Raw genomic sequence first — 16,446 nt, forward strand, 5'->3', positions numbered from 1 at the left:
CAATATGTAAAGAGGCAGCATGGTTTAATGTATTTTACAGAGCCAGTGGAAGCAGAACTATTTGACCCTCTGTTGGTATATCTTGAGAGGCAAGTTGGTCTGGCGTCACAGGCAGGCACAGATGGAAACATCCAATGTAGAATGTACAGAATTATGCATGGAACAATATGCTGTTATCACCACAGCACTTATGGGTTCATGTTTCATTACACATTTCTGTCATCACTTTCACGTGCTCATGTATATATTTGCCTTGGGTATCCCCAGTATGGACGTTTATCAAATATTCTACACTGTGGCTTATGTCACCCTATATATACGAGTACCTTTTCTGTCTCTGTTTATCCGCTCTATGGCCGTATATTTGCACTGCCATGGTTCCGAGACCTTTGTACAGTGCATACGTGTATCATACGATGAGTGTAGAAACGATAGACCTTTGAACCGTCCTGAACAAACTGCACAGGCATAACACCAACCAGGTACAATAGAGATGCATCTATTTACCATCACACACAGTGTGCCAAATAGTCACTGGCCAGGTAGGTCCTGGCTAGTAAAATTCTCGTCGGGCTAGTAAATTCCCATAGTCGCTGTCCCAAGTAGCGAGTGAATTTTCATGGGGTCATTTTGCAACATATTTTCTCCGACTTGCCAACTTATAATACACTTTTATACAATGCAAGATAATGGCCTGATAAAGCTGTTCATCATATCAGCAGCTTCAAGATCAAACCTGTGTCATGCCAGTAACTTTAAGGCATAGTTGACCAGACTGGCTAGCAAAATTTGGAAACTATTTGGCACACCGATCACACACTCTCGCGCTGACGACAATGAACTAATCTAGGGACCATATTTTTACATTACTCTGTCGGTATTGAAGATATATTTCTAGATATTCGGAATTAGATATTCCACGATAACACTGGGAACACTTTGTTGCTGCTAAATCGCTCTACTGACTTCAAACTGGGATGTTTTCTCATACAGGATAAGATGCACGATCAGCTTGAAGGTGAACTAGTGATAACAGCTCATCAGATGTCACTGAATGCATATAAATGATTGGAATTATACATATTTGTGTAAGAGGCCCAAACACTTCGCCATAACACATGATTGTATTGGCAGGTTGGGTGCTGAACCAGTAAACAGTCCGTTAATCACACAGATCTTATCTACATAAATACTGACTCAGATCAGCCTCATCGTACTTATGTTTGTATGTGTAAATATAGTATGTTTTTCACTCTCCGGTAGTTTAATCAAACCGACTCCAGGGTTGGTCGTATGCAGGTGCTGTAATGGCTGTCAGTCAACGGCTCTATCAAGCTGGACTGTGGAATGCGAACATACTTCTAAACATCTCAGGCTGACGAAGAGACAAACCGTTCCTTGGTATTATCCGTGCCTCTACTAGACTAGCTAATTACAAAATAAACACACTGTCGTAGGCAGATTGCTGTCTTACATAAATACGGGTTGAGTGTGGTGCCGTGGCGTATGTAGAACATCTAAAAGAGGCTCTCTACCCTCTAATGTGATCTTGATGTTCCATGGTTCTTTGGTAGACAGAGCATGGACAATTACACTAATGTCAATCACTCTCTAGATACATGAAGGATTACATGCTTTACCAACTGACGTAAACTACCTACAATCTCTGCGTCATCTGATTTGTTACTTGTAGTGAAAAGCTTCATTGACTGAACTATTTATAGAACACGGATATCAGAATAATAACATCCATTGTTTTCTTCACATACATACGTACATACGTACGTACATCCATACATACATGCATGCATACATGCATGCATACATACATACATACATACATACATACATACATACATACATACATACATACATACATACATACATACATACATACATACATACATACATACATACATACATACATACATACATACATACATACATACATACATACATACATCAAGAACAATATTTACAAGAAGAACCTTCCCTGGCATACATTCCCATACATTAATGTTTTCCCAGCACGTTTTTCCCGGTCATTTCCAAGGTTGATTAATGTCAGGATGAAATACATCAGTTCTTATTCCCCATGTTTTATCAAAGGGGCTTGCCTCAGCTAACACCTTAGGATAGGATTGAATCAATACGTTACAAGTCATTGTTCTGCGGAAATTTTTAATTTCAAACGTCATCCAACCAGAAGGGATATTCCATAGGAGGGAGAGTGGGCCTAGTTTGTTGTTTTTGTCATATTTTGGAGGTACCACTACTGACTATGTGTTAAGTCTCGGGTCGATCTCAGCAAACCGCTTAACATTCTTTGTCATCCGCTGTATTATATCGTCATGCAAGCGTAGTGAAATATGCACGGCAACTTAGAGACATTCTGAGCCCATTTTCGAAAGATGCCGAAACCGATATTACAAAAACTGATTCCCCGACCTATATCCTAATACTGAGGAATATGTCGATTCCACATCTCTCTTTATTCAACAGTTTCTGTTCTGTTATAAACATACTTACTGGAATTGTTTGTACAACACCGCCATTTTGAATCTATATTGATGTCGAACTGTCGCTCTGACCACTCAAGCCCATAAGCGACAAAATGATAACTCAAGACCACCTTCCCCTAAATTGTATTACACTCTTAACAGTCTCATGCCTATGACGACTCTCCCCTAAAAACTCTCATGTCTGTGACATATATATTCTCACATATCCGTGGTGGCACTACTCTTGGACATTCTCATGTGTGTGAAGACTGTCCGTTCAACAATTTCACGTTTAATGTGTTAGACGCTTTCTTCATCTTGTTCATCTACGACGGCGCTGTATCGTCTTTCCGAGCTTCACTAATACCACAGGCAAACTGTAGCGCAAATGTGGTTGCGCAGCGTGGCGAAAATGACCAGTCTTCATATATGCACGCGAAGCGAGCAAAGGCTGGCAACGCGCTTCCCTCGCTTCGGTTCAAAAAGCATTTTTCATTTATCAAAATAAAACATCGCCACCATCAAAGGTACACTCCCATTTCCTCACTAGGTTGTGCTCTCCGATTTCAAACTCCCATATTTAATAATTACTCATGTGAAATATGCTTTATTCAACATTTTAAGCGCCACTCGTGGTATTCAGTTCGTTCTTCGCCTCCATTACCCCTGCCAGCTTCCGGCTCAACGGAATGAAGGAACAAGAATAAGCAGAAATTATAAAGATATACCATATTGTCTAATTCTATCATGAACCCGTTGGAGTTTGTTTTAAGTGTCGGCGTTATTGTAAGATCTTTTGTAACATTCATTCTACAATAAACACTCTTCTGGCGCAGTGGGCGTATGAAGCATGGGAGGTAACTGTTTATGTATTCCATATGGAATAATAACTTGTTCCTTCACTGCTTTGAACCGGAAGCTGGCAAAGGCAATGGAGGCGAAGAACAGTTTGATGTACACAACCTAGTGAGGAAATTGTAGTGAACCTTTGATGGTGGCGATATTTTATTTTGACACGAAAAGTATATTTTGAACCGAAGCGAGGGAAGTGCGTTGCCAACCTTTGCTCGCTTCGCTCGCATATATGAAGACTGGTAATTTTCTCTACGCTGCGCAACCCCACTTGCGCTACAGTTTGCCTGTGCTAATACGCAATGCAGCACGTCAAAGATCATCACGTCATTTATCATCACGTATACTTACGGCATTCAAGATGGGAATAGTATCATGAATATAATGTTAGAATTGACATCATGTCATTTCACATAAACCTTTCGGGGAAATGTGGGCCTCTGTTTCCGGGCTGCTGGGAATACGAGGAATAATAATCGGGTGCGGTTGTTGTATTCATAACTTTGGACGTCGGCGCTTACTAAAGTTTACGTGCAAACTTGAGTAAAAAGCAAATTAACCCTGTTATTTATCTTTTTCATTTGAGAGTGCTTCAAAACGGTATCTTGCGACGACTTGTTCAGTAATCTGTACACGTTGGGAAAAAATATATTTCATTGTATCAATCTGTTACCGTTAGCCACAGCAAACGAACGAAAAACTGTCGATTATTCAGACAATCTGCCTGGCTATAATTATTGCTCACTTTGTATTGCTGAGAACTGTGGTCGTTAACAAGGGAGATCAGTTTCAAGATTCTGGCATACAATCCTCCAGAAATTATGTAAGTGTCAATAACCAGGCACAAAGTCAGTATCTGGTGTAACCTCCATCAAACTGCAATAACAGCCTTCAGCCTCTATATCCTCACTGGCTGTGTCAGACGGTGAATACGACGATGAGGTATTGCGTTCCATTCTTGACTGACCGCTTGTTCTAATACATCAAGGTTTTGCACTGGGGGATCTCTCTGGCACATTTTGCGACCTATAATGCCCTTTAAATGTTATTTGGGACTCGGATCTGGAGTCATGACAGGCAGAGGTAGAGTTGTTACTCCCTGTTAACGAAAGATGTCACCAACAGTAAATGGACGATGTTGCCTTACATTGGCGTCCATCGAGGATAGCCTGTTTTAACACGCCATATTACATGAACGGATGAAGTCTTATAATTCTGTGAAGGATTGTATCCTCTGTAGGTGCCACTCGTGGTCTACCTGCAGCCTTACGATCCTTGCCGTTAGTTTGCCGATATCTTGCCATAGTCTTCAATGAACTTGCCATCTTTGAGTGGCTGTCATATGAGAAGGCACCATAGTTGCTGAACAACAGCTAAATCAAATGATTTTCCCTGTTCCTGCCCTGTAAATCAGTACATCCGAAGGACTAAAATAATCATACACAAAAACTTAATTATGATATGAATATACATGAATCATAGATGTTGCGATACTTCTGTTCATGTGTATGTACATATCAAGTGATTTATCATATTTGTGGTCAGCACAAATCGATGCACAGGTATATGCTGAAAGTATCATGAATACAACAGTGATATACAACAGTATATGTGAATACTTCCTACACACCCTCTTTCCAAATTGCGGCAAGAACCTAAAGTGTTCTAACTATCCCAACGCCAGGCTACCTCGATTAAACAATCCTAACGTATACACCTAATGACATCGAGCGATACCATATTGGAAATGTGAGTAATAAACTACAAATGTCAACGCGCAGCCTGGAGGCAGTAGGGCTTTAATTCTAAACCTAAGTTGCCACTTCTGCTCGCTGATCACTGACTGTCTCATCGCCGTGACGTGGGGAGCGTTGGGTGAGCTGCTGCTCTCCTCCTTGAGTCGGCCTCCGTCCACTGTAGCCATACACAGTCACTACAAGTTAGACAAGTCAGTGTAAGAGAGGAGGGCCAACTTTTGTCGGTGTGTTATCAAAGCGTGCGGGTCGATATACTGGACAACTGCTACATTTGCTGTCTGTTGCGGCAGCAGAGAGATCTCCATATGGATTACCATGCCGCCCAGATTATAAACGGAGAATGTCAAATATTTAATTTCCTCCTGGAAGTGATTCGTGATTGCATTAGAACATAGCGCGTTTGACGTTACGCCAGGACATCACGTTCCCATCTGGAGCGGTGCACCAGGTTTCAGTTCCCGCTGACAACCACAAACATGACACAATCATGAAAATTACACGGAATAGTAGCCAAAATCTACCATCAAACGTGCCCTTTACAAAATGACAACCCTCTCGTTCATGACATTTCACGACACAACAACGTCGCATAACGTCGTTTCTGAAAACGTGGAAAACGCCACCGACGAGTACTACTACAGTTACGAGGACTCTGTGAACAATGTTCCCCTGGATGAGTTGGTGCCGAACGCCCTGGGGTACGGCCTGACTCTGTTGTTGGGGCTTGTGGGCAACACGCTGGTCATCGTGTCCGTGGCCAGGTACAGGCGCATGCAGAACGTCACCAACATATTCCTGCTGAGTCTGGCCACCGCGGACCTGCTCCTCGTGCTCACCTGTGTGCCTGTTAAGGTGAGTAGCACACCTGTACAAATATACGGTAATGTGAACTGCATATAACGCCATGTCTTACTTTTCTTAATTGACATACAGTGTTGCACCAACACCACGCGTTTGTGTTCTAGAATACACACACTGAGGTCAGCGTGATGATTGATATTTAAATATTGGCATGAGCGTTAAGATTCATTGATGACGATTGAAGTCTTCCAAGAAGTGGAGAAATCAATGAAATCATATCATCAACAGATACGTGTGCCTAAAATGTATCTCTCCGTGTTAACGTATTGTTTGTCAAGAACAACCAATTACTAAGTCTTTGTTAATATGTGTCTGAGTCATGGCTTTGCAGGGATTATGCTGGAAATACCTTAAGAATCACGAAGGTTAATGTTCTGGGTAAATTTTGCTGATTTCCAATGACTTAGAGATCCACTTTACAACTGGAAGTAAATTGTAAAAGTGCAATTGTCTTTGCATTTTGGTCATTTCCTAAATCTCTGATCTGTGGGCCTCAAGCTGATATTAGAGTCTACTTACCACACAAACCCACCTACTCACCGCCCAAACAATTTTGCCATTGCTTATCAGATAGTATTTACTACATGTTCATATGTTTTTGCCCCTAGTTTAAGGCTCACTCTCAATATTTTTGGCAGGTTATTCCATGGCGTAATGCAGAAGAACCAAGCAACGTTTTGACGTTGTTATTATTGTCCACGAAACCCTAAGTAACAATGACACCAAATTCTCGCCAACTCAAACAGACCGTGTGGAATGTGTCTTGCATCACTGCGCTGAACGATGCCACCCGTCTACATTTTGAGTTGATTATGAAACAAGTAGTTTGTGAAGTTATTTTGCTAACGCATTTTTATACTAAAGTCCGTTAATAAATGCACAAACTGTCTTTAATGCAATAAACGTAAAAGATACAGAACTTTTTTATGTTTAAGAAAAAAAAGTATGTAATCGCATGCACTGGAGTGAATGAGTCGCCTTTGAACCTGAATAATGATATATTAGAGCCATACATGTGTAAGTACTTGATTACATCCCATTCACAGCGGCACGTGTGTACAGGATACGTGCTTACACATGTTATGGATAGAGGGGCGTTATTTATAGTTAACAGAAAAGCTTCAGATGAAAGATGAAAGGTATCTAAACAGTAAACCATGAGATAATGCTGTTGGGTGATCATGTTCTGGTGGTGGTTCAGCAGCTATACTCAACGTCATAAGGGATATTACAGCACTAAAGTCCACCATGTACACAACGTCATAATGGATATTACAGCAAAAGCCTACCATCTACACAACGTCATAATGGATATTACAGCACTAAAGTCTACCATGTACACAACGTCATAATGGATATTACAGCAAAAGTCTACCATCTACACAACGTCATAATGGATACTACAGCACTAAAGTCCACCATGCACACAACGTCATAATGGATATTGCAGCACTAAAGCCTACCATGTACACAACGTCATACGGGATATTACAGCACTAAAGTCTACCATGTACGCAACGTCATAAGGGATATTACAGCAAAAGCCTACCATATACACAACGTCATAAGGCACATTACAGCAAAAGTCTACCATCTACACAACGTCATAATGGATATTACAGCACTAAAGTCTACCATGCACACAACGTCATAATGGATTTTGCAGCACTAAAGCCTACCATGTACACAACGTCATAAGGGATATTACAGCACTAAAGTCTACCATGTACACAACGTCATAATGGATATTACAGCAAAAGCCTACCATGTACACAACGTCATAAGGCATATTACAGCAAAAGTCTACCATCTACACAACGTCATAATGGGTATTACAGCACTAAAGTCTACCATGCACACAACGTCATAATGGATATTGCAGGACTAAAACCTACCATGTACACAACGTCATAACGGATATTACAGCAAAAGCCTACCATGTACACAACGTCATAAGGCGTATTACAGCAAAATTCTACCATGTACACAACGTCATAATGGATATTACAGCACTAAAGTCGACCACGCACACAACGTCATAAGGGATATTGCAGGACTAAAGCCTACCATGTACACAACGTCATAACGGATATTACAGCAAAAGCCTACCATGTACACAACGTCATAAGGCGTATTACAGCAAAAGTCTACCATCTACACAACGTCATAATGGATATTACAGCACTAAAGTCTACCATGTACACAACGTCATAAGGGATATTACAGCAAAAGCCTACCATCTACACAACGTCATAATGGATATTACAGCACTAAAGTCTACCATCTACACAACGTCATAATGGATATTGCAGCACTAAAGTCCACCATGCACACAACGTCATAAGGGATATTACAGCAAAAGTCTACCATCTACACAACGCCATAATGGATATTACAGCACTAAAGTCCACCATGCACACAACGTCATAAGGGATATTACAGCAAAAGTCTACCATCTACACAACGTCATAATGGGTATTACAGCACTAAAGTCCACCATGCACACAACGTCATAAGGCATATTACAGCAAAAGTCTACCATCTACATAACGTCATAATGGATATTACAGCACGAAAGTCTACCATGTACACAACGTCATAATGGATATTGCAGCACTAAAGCCTACCATGTACACAACGTCATAAGGGATATTACAGCACTAAAGTCTACCATGTACACAACGTCATAATGTATATTTCTACAAAAGCCTACCATGTACACAACGTCATAATGTATATTTCTGCAAAAGCCTACCATGTACACAACGTCATAATGGATATTTCTGCAAAAGCCTACCATGTACACAACGTCATAATGTATATTTCTGCAAAAGCCTACCATGTACACAACGTCATAATGGATATTTCTGCAAAAGCCTACCATGTACACAACGTCATAAGGCGTATTACAGCAAAAGCCTACCATGTACACGATGTCATAATGGATATTTCTGCAAAAGCCTACCATGTACACAACGTCATAATGGATATTTCTGCAAAAGCCTACCATGTACACAACGTCATAATGGATATTTCTGCAAAAGCCTACCATGTACACGATGTCATAATGGATATTACAGCAAAAGCCTACCATGTACACAACGTCATAATGGATATTTCTGCAAAAGCCTACCATGTACACAACGTCATAATGGATATTTCTGCAAAAGCCTACCATGTACACAACGTCATAATGGATATTACAGCAAAAGCCTACCATGTACACAACGTCATAATGGATATTTCTGCAAAAGCCTACCATGTACACAACGTCATAATGGATATTACAGCAAAAGCCTACCATGTACACAACGTCATAATGGATATTTCTGCAAAAGCCTACCATGTACACAACGTCATAATGGATATTACAGCAAAAGCCTACCATGTACACAACGTCATAATGGATATTTCTGCAAAAGCCTACCATGTACACAACGTCATAATGGATATTACAGCAAAAGCCTACCATGTACACAACGTCATAATGGATATTACAGCAAAAGCCTACCATGTACACAACGTCATAATGGATATTACAGCAAAAGCCTACCATGTACACAACGTCATAATGGATATTACAGCAAAAGCCTACCATGTACACAACGTCATAATGGATATTACAGCAAAAGTCTACCATGTACACAACGTCATAATGGATATTACAGCACTAAAGTCTACCATGTACACAACGTCATAATGGATATTACAGCAAAAGCCTACCATCTACACAACGTCATAATGGATATTACAGCACTAAAGTCTACCATCTACACAACGTCATAATGGATATTGCAGCACTAAAGTCCACCATGCACACAACGTCATAAGGGATATTACAGCAAAAGTCTACCATCTACACAACGCCATAATGGATATTACAGCACTAAAGTCCACCATGCACACAACGTCATAAGGGATATTACAGCAAAAGTCTACCATCTACACAACGTCATAATGGATATTACAGCACTAAAGTCCACCATGCACACAACGTCATAAGGCATATTACAGCAAAAGTCTACCATCTACATAACGTCATAATGGATATTACAGCACGAAAGTCTACCATCTACACAACGTCATAATGGATATTGCAGCACTAAAGCCTACCATGTACACAACGTCATAAGGGATATTACAGCACTAAAGTCTACCATGTACACAACGTCATAATGTATATTTCTACAAAAGCCTACCATGTACACAACGTCATAATGTATATTTCTGCAAAAGCCTACCATGTACACAACGTCATAATGTATATTTCTGCAATAGCCTTCCATGTACACAACGTCATAATGGATATTTCTGCAAAAGCCTACCATGTACACAACGTCATAATGGATATTTCTGCAAAAGCCTACCATGTACACAACGTCATAAGGCGTATTACAGCAAAAGCCTACCATGTACACAACGTCATAATGGATATTTCTGCAAAAGCCTACCATGTACACAACGTCATAATGGATATTTCAGCAAAAGCCTACCATGTACACAACGTCATAATGGATATTTCTGCAAAAGCCTACCATGTACACGATGTCATAATGGATATTACAGCAAAAGCCTACCATGTACACAACGTCATAATGGATATTTCTGCAAAAGCCTACCATGTACACAACGTCATAATGGATATTTCTGCAAAAGCCTACCATGTACACAACGTCATAATGGATATTACAGCAAAAGCCTACCATGTACACAACGTCATAATGGATATTTCTGCAAAAGCCTACCATGTACACAACGTCATAATGGATATTTCTGCAAAAGCCTACCATGTGCACAACGTCATAATGGATATTTCTGCAAAAGCCTACCATGTACACAACGTCATAATGGATATTTCTGCAAAAGCCTACCATGTACACAACGTCATAATGGATATTTCTGCAAAAGCCTACCATGTACACAACGTCATAATGGATATTACAGCAAAAGCCTACCATGTACACAACGTCATAATGGATATTACAGCAAAAGCCTACCATGTACACAACGTCATAATGGATATTACAGCAAAAGCCTACCATGTACACAACGTCATAATGGATATTACAGCACTAAAGTCTAGCATGGGGATGGTTGGTTAGGGGGTGTCAGGGATGGTTGGTTAGGGGGTGTCAGGGATGGTTGGTTAGGGGGTGTCAGGGTTGGTCGGTTAGGGGGTGTCAGGGATGGTTGGTTAGGGGGTGTCAGGGATGGTTGGTTAGGGGGTGTCAGGGTTGGTCGGTTAGGGGTACGTAAATTCAAGGCACCGACGGTAAATTGTGTGCGTATTTAGCATCTCTTGTTGATCATTGGCTGGTTAATGTTAATTGAAGTCGTCGAGCGTGATAATGATAATGAATGTCAGCGCCCGTTTCTATAAGAGTTCGTTGAATGTTGGTTTGACGTAGACGATGACGCATAGATAGTTGTGATTTAGAGCGATCTCCCCAAAGAGCAGGTAGCAGTTAACGACAGCTCGGTCACCGGTATATTACAACCATAGCGCGGCTCAAACAGGGTTTTCATTAATGCACATATTTCATGTATAGGGAACCGTGATACATACTTTGTAACATCGCCTGTCATCTGTCAAAAAACTGATTACAAGAGACAGATGGCCTCATGGATGTGCAACACCGGAGGCCCTTCCACAACTACTTGTCGTTTAATCAATATGGTATTTATAGCCTAAACACCAGTTTTGATAAATTATTAGATTGACAATTAAACGTCATGGTAATAGAATACAGCACGGTCATATCCTAAACCAACTCACTGCCTGGAGATAACGCTCCCTGATCGAAATGCCAAACCGATTTACATTGTCATAACAAGAAAACGTTTGTAGACAAATCACCTGAAACGAGGCATTATTAGATGACCTTGCTTCTGCTGTCAGCGGGACCAGACTCGAACCAATGTTTGCTCAATGTTTATTATTCCGCTATGATTAAGCACGAAAATCGCATGAAGTGATCGCAAGATTTTTATGTACGTTAGGTTGAGAAAGTGCCAATAAATGCGTGGTTCCATTTAATTCCTGAAGTACAATCACCGATTTCAGAAATACATAGGTGTCCAGTATCACAGCCAACCAAGTGGGATTGAAGGTATTAGGATCTGTGTTCATATGTGAGTGAGTAAGTATGGTTTTATGCCGCTTTTAACAATATTCCAGCAACATTACGGCGGAGGACACCACAAATGGGCTTCACACACTATGACCGTGTGTGGAACTAAACCCGGGCCTTCGACGAGACAAGCGAACGTTTTAACTACTGGGCTACCCCACCGCCCCTATATTTTCAAGGCACAAAGGTCCCTTTACTGAAGACTAAGGTTAATTTAACGAGGGTATGCGCTTACATCACAGTGGTCCTATATGTGTACCATCAAAATCACATTAAGATGATATCACTGGATATGACGCAGATCGGTTACTTCTCTTGATGACAAAGGTTGAATGCGCAATTAAACGTGGCTATCTTTGTAATAATGTATTTTTGTATTATCCTCGATGATATCTGGTCAGTTCTGGTCACGACGAGAACAGGTAATAACATTTAGAATAATATCATCAATACATCCCAAATATGTTATACTCCAGTTAACGACTGTAACATGTCAATAACACACAGACCTCTCTGAAACATTGCATGTGTGTCCGTTGACAGTGACTGCCTGAATGCTTGATTCATACGAATGGGTCAATAAGCGAACGCATGGGTCAATATACCATTCAGATATCAAAGTATCCGCTGTAACGTGCATGAAAGAATCCAGCCACAAACAAGCTGCTTCCACCTGTAACCTATCAATCGCCTCGGCTCTCGCTACCTCCTAACATTTCACAAACATACTTTGGGGGGGGCTTGAAATAGTTTGTTCTTTATACTAACCGTTCGGAAAAACACAGGAACTTCAATCTCCCATCGGCGAATATTCTAATTGTCAAGTATTAAATAATGCATACATTTGTAAAAAAAAGGAAGACATCTTTCAGAAAAACAGCATTGGTTTTGTCTTTGTTTAGTTGGCCCACGTGCTGATATTTCCTGAACGGGAAAACCAGTAAGATTGGAAAATGATACATTCCAGACAATGGAGGCTCCAGAAGGTGGGTAGGGGCGGATGCCTATCATCCCGCCTTAATTATCGTCCATGTGTAATCTCGTTATATAGACAGGGCTCACGCTCACTGCTACACGTAACCTGATGTAGATTCTGGACCGTGTGTCTGCACACAGTGGAAAGGGATCTGGAGGAGATGATTGACAATACCCCCAACCGTCTACTAATACCCCCAGCCCGTATATGTCAGTATTTGTAGTACGCGGTGTTGAGTCCGTATATACATCAACTCGACCTTAGAGATAGTGTTCAGAAAGCTCTTACATCCAATGAACCGGAACCTCTGATGACCTGATCACTGGTTCTTATTATGAACATGGTATTCCAACAGTGCTGTCTGCATGACGTCCACGCTAGAGAGTTATTGAACTAGTCAGGCCATGCTCTGTGTCGGTGAAGTAGATTACCTGATGGGCAACATCGGCTTTGATGCACGGTGTTGAAGGAATGTGATTGTCAGGTGATGTTTGTTGTGACCTGCACGCCTCGTTACTGCGCATGTGGGCCTGATGGAAGCAGAAATCATTCAAATTCCGGTGCCTCCGGTACATGCTAACCTGCTGATCGTGCGGCGGAAACTCACTTGGACATCACAATTTCTGTTTTATGTGTGTGTAGACTGCTTTGGTTCGTTCAGCTTGGTGCAGTGTTTCAATTTATAAATCATACATTCAAAGAAAGGCTTCAGTGACAGAACACAAATACGCTACATGTGTGAGACAATTTGACAGCGCTTTGGCTGATCTTCACGCACATGTATAAAAACAGTTTGTAATGTTATCAAATTTATAATTAAATATAGCGTGTCCATTTTCATTTCAACAACGACGACGAAAGTTGCTCGTGTTATCACCCACTTGTTCACCTGCCACATTGTCAGCTGTTTACATTGTTATCATTGAGTCTAGGGCTGACGCTCAGTGTGACCGCGACAGTCGGAGATATTCTTCTTGCCCAGTTAGTGTATATTGCCAACACACACAGTGAATATACAACCCGAGCGTCTGTTTGTATCACAACGAGTTGCAAACCTGATCGTTTCTGTCAGGCACGATTGGAGTAATCCGTATCCTATACACCATAATCTCACCTTTTCTGTTCATCGATACACACTAGTGTATTATCAAGATAACACATGTTGTTTAATACACAGCACATATTTGATATGTCATCCGGTCAGCTGCTTACCAACACCTACCGCGACCCAGCATATAAACAGTTCGAACTGTAGAATTATAGTTAAGTCGATAACGATGATGGAAACCGGATCTGACCTAAGACTGAGAGAGCAAATATATCGGCAATACCAGAAATGGACTTCACACATTATGTGCATATGTGGAATAGAACCCGGGTCTTCAGCGTGACAAGCGAACGTTGTAACCATTAGCCTTTAAATTACAGTCAAGATGATGATGAAACCAGGCATGATCTAAGAACATGTACTGGCATTTTAAAACCATAAACCCAGGAAACGGATTTTAGTGATTTAGAGTTGGCACAACTAACATGTCACTATAATCCAATCAGAAAAGCAGTCGCGGGTGAACATCTCAGGCCGCCATCATGGAGTAGTCAATCACCGACCCTGGAATTGGATCTCTCAACAGTTATCACATGGGTTTCTCACCCGCAGGTGTGTACGAATACTGGTTATTCTGTTACTTCACAAACTGACTGTAAGACCCCGAGGTACACATAAACTTGTTAACGAAGGTATGTAGTTAGATATGGTAAGCATTTGGTAAATATCTTATCGAAATATTACTAACAATGTTACCTGTTTACCAAACGCCCGTATGTGTCCCTGTAATTCATGTTCCTTCTTCTTCTTCTCCTTCTTCTTCTTCTTCTTCTTCTCCATTTACATTTTCATCTTCATGATACGTTATATTTTAGTGTGGCATACCGCCGTCCAACACCGTCCATACGTAGAAAGATATGACAAGTAACCTCAGTGGGAAGAGAATGATCTCCCCGGAAAGTAATCTGGCATGTGCTAAATCTATTTGTGTTGTATGTACGTGGCCATTTATGAAAATATATCAACATCATTTAAAGGTTGATTAGAATAGCTATCGAGAATGTTCTATCCGTTACAAATAAGGACGTTAATGATGGCAGCGTAGTGTCTTATTGTTAAGAAGATGGATGGCACGATTTGATATAGCTTGAGGTAGTGACCACCTCAAACAGCACATACGTCTTCATCCCTCTGTCTGTCTTGTTTGTTTCAAGCAAGGCCCGTTATTTCTACCAATCCCGGATTCCAATTACCGGAATTGGCGAGAGAAACAATGTTAGTACATGTCCTCCATCGTGACATGTAGCAGTAGAGGTGCACATAGTGGATGCATGTCTTATCTCTCCATATCGGGGGCAAAATCCAATTTCCATCACAAGTCCTGAACGTACCCCTCCATTTAACAGCAAGGAATGTTTCCATTAGGCTCGATACCAATATGCTGGCGACAAAATCTCATTAAAACTTAACATGTTTTGCACTCTCTATTACTGTTTGTAAAAGTGGCCTCATATCTCTTGTCTCCGTAAGTGCAGCTGCGAAGAATGTCTCGCTTATTTGCTTAAAATGGATTCTTGAAAACCAAAAAATACTCACACTGAGGTTTTCCAGTATCCTCGAGCTCCGCCTTCATTGAGAATGTGATGTTGCATATTGATATTTCATCTCTTATTATTTTTAGAGTTATTTTATATCATATGTTTATGTATATTTAATGTTTCTGTAAAATGTGAGAGTATTTACGTCTTGTCATCACGAGGAAATGTTATAACATTCAGTGAGTTTGATAATGACGAAGAACAACGATTACGAGCACTGAAGGTACGGTGGCAATGTGTCCACGCCCAAAGGTTACGATTGAACACCCAGCGTCAACAAGTTGGAAGTATCACACTTTTATTACTCAAAGGACCACCAGCGGTGGTATATGTGATATATTTAACATATAGATTTGTAGAAAGTACAACAAGATGGCGTACTCAAGGTTCTGAAAAATCTTGACAGTTTCTTCAGGACATGTATCTTAGTATTCACAGCAAGTTGCTTATGGTTTGACATGTTTAGACCATTTAAAAAAAAATAATCATTAATAAATGAAGAACGTTCATTCACCAATGCTTTACATCTAAATAAATAATGGAATTATTCACCAATTTGTTAAGAATTACACAATGTACGAAATCTCTCTTCACGAGCAATGTTCGACCAACGACCCTTTTCTATTGGCAATGAAATATATTGTTCTAAAATATATTAAAGGTTTATAAATATTGTCTGTGAGTTATAAATACTTTTCAGAACATGTTGAATCTTTTATAAT

The 16,446-nt window shown here is 40.5% G+C and overlaps 1 protein-coding gene across 1 annotated transcript in view; it reads left to right on the plus strand.

The window, feature by feature from the left end:
- The first annotated feature begins 5,146 nt into the window (after window positions 1-5,146).
- Window positions 5,147-16,446, plus strand: part of LOC137291203 (QRFP-like peptide receptor) — a 31,401-nt gene continuing 20,101 nt past the window's right edge. The window contains exon 1 of the mRNA XM_067822492.1: window positions 5,147-5,962. Coding sequence (XP_067678593.1) covers window positions 5,654-5,962 — 309 coding nt within the window. The 5' untranslated portion in view covers window positions 5,147-5,653. The remainder of the gene's footprint in view (window positions 5,963-16,446) is intronic.

The sequence above is a fragment of the Haliotis asinina genome, chromosome 7, assembly GCF_037392515.1.
Source record: "Haliotis asinina isolate JCU_RB_2024 chromosome 7, JCU_Hal_asi_v2, whole genome shotgun sequence".
NCBI classification, from domain to species: Eukaryota; Metazoa; Mollusca; class Gastropoda; order Lepetellida; family Haliotidae; genus Haliotis; species Haliotis asinina.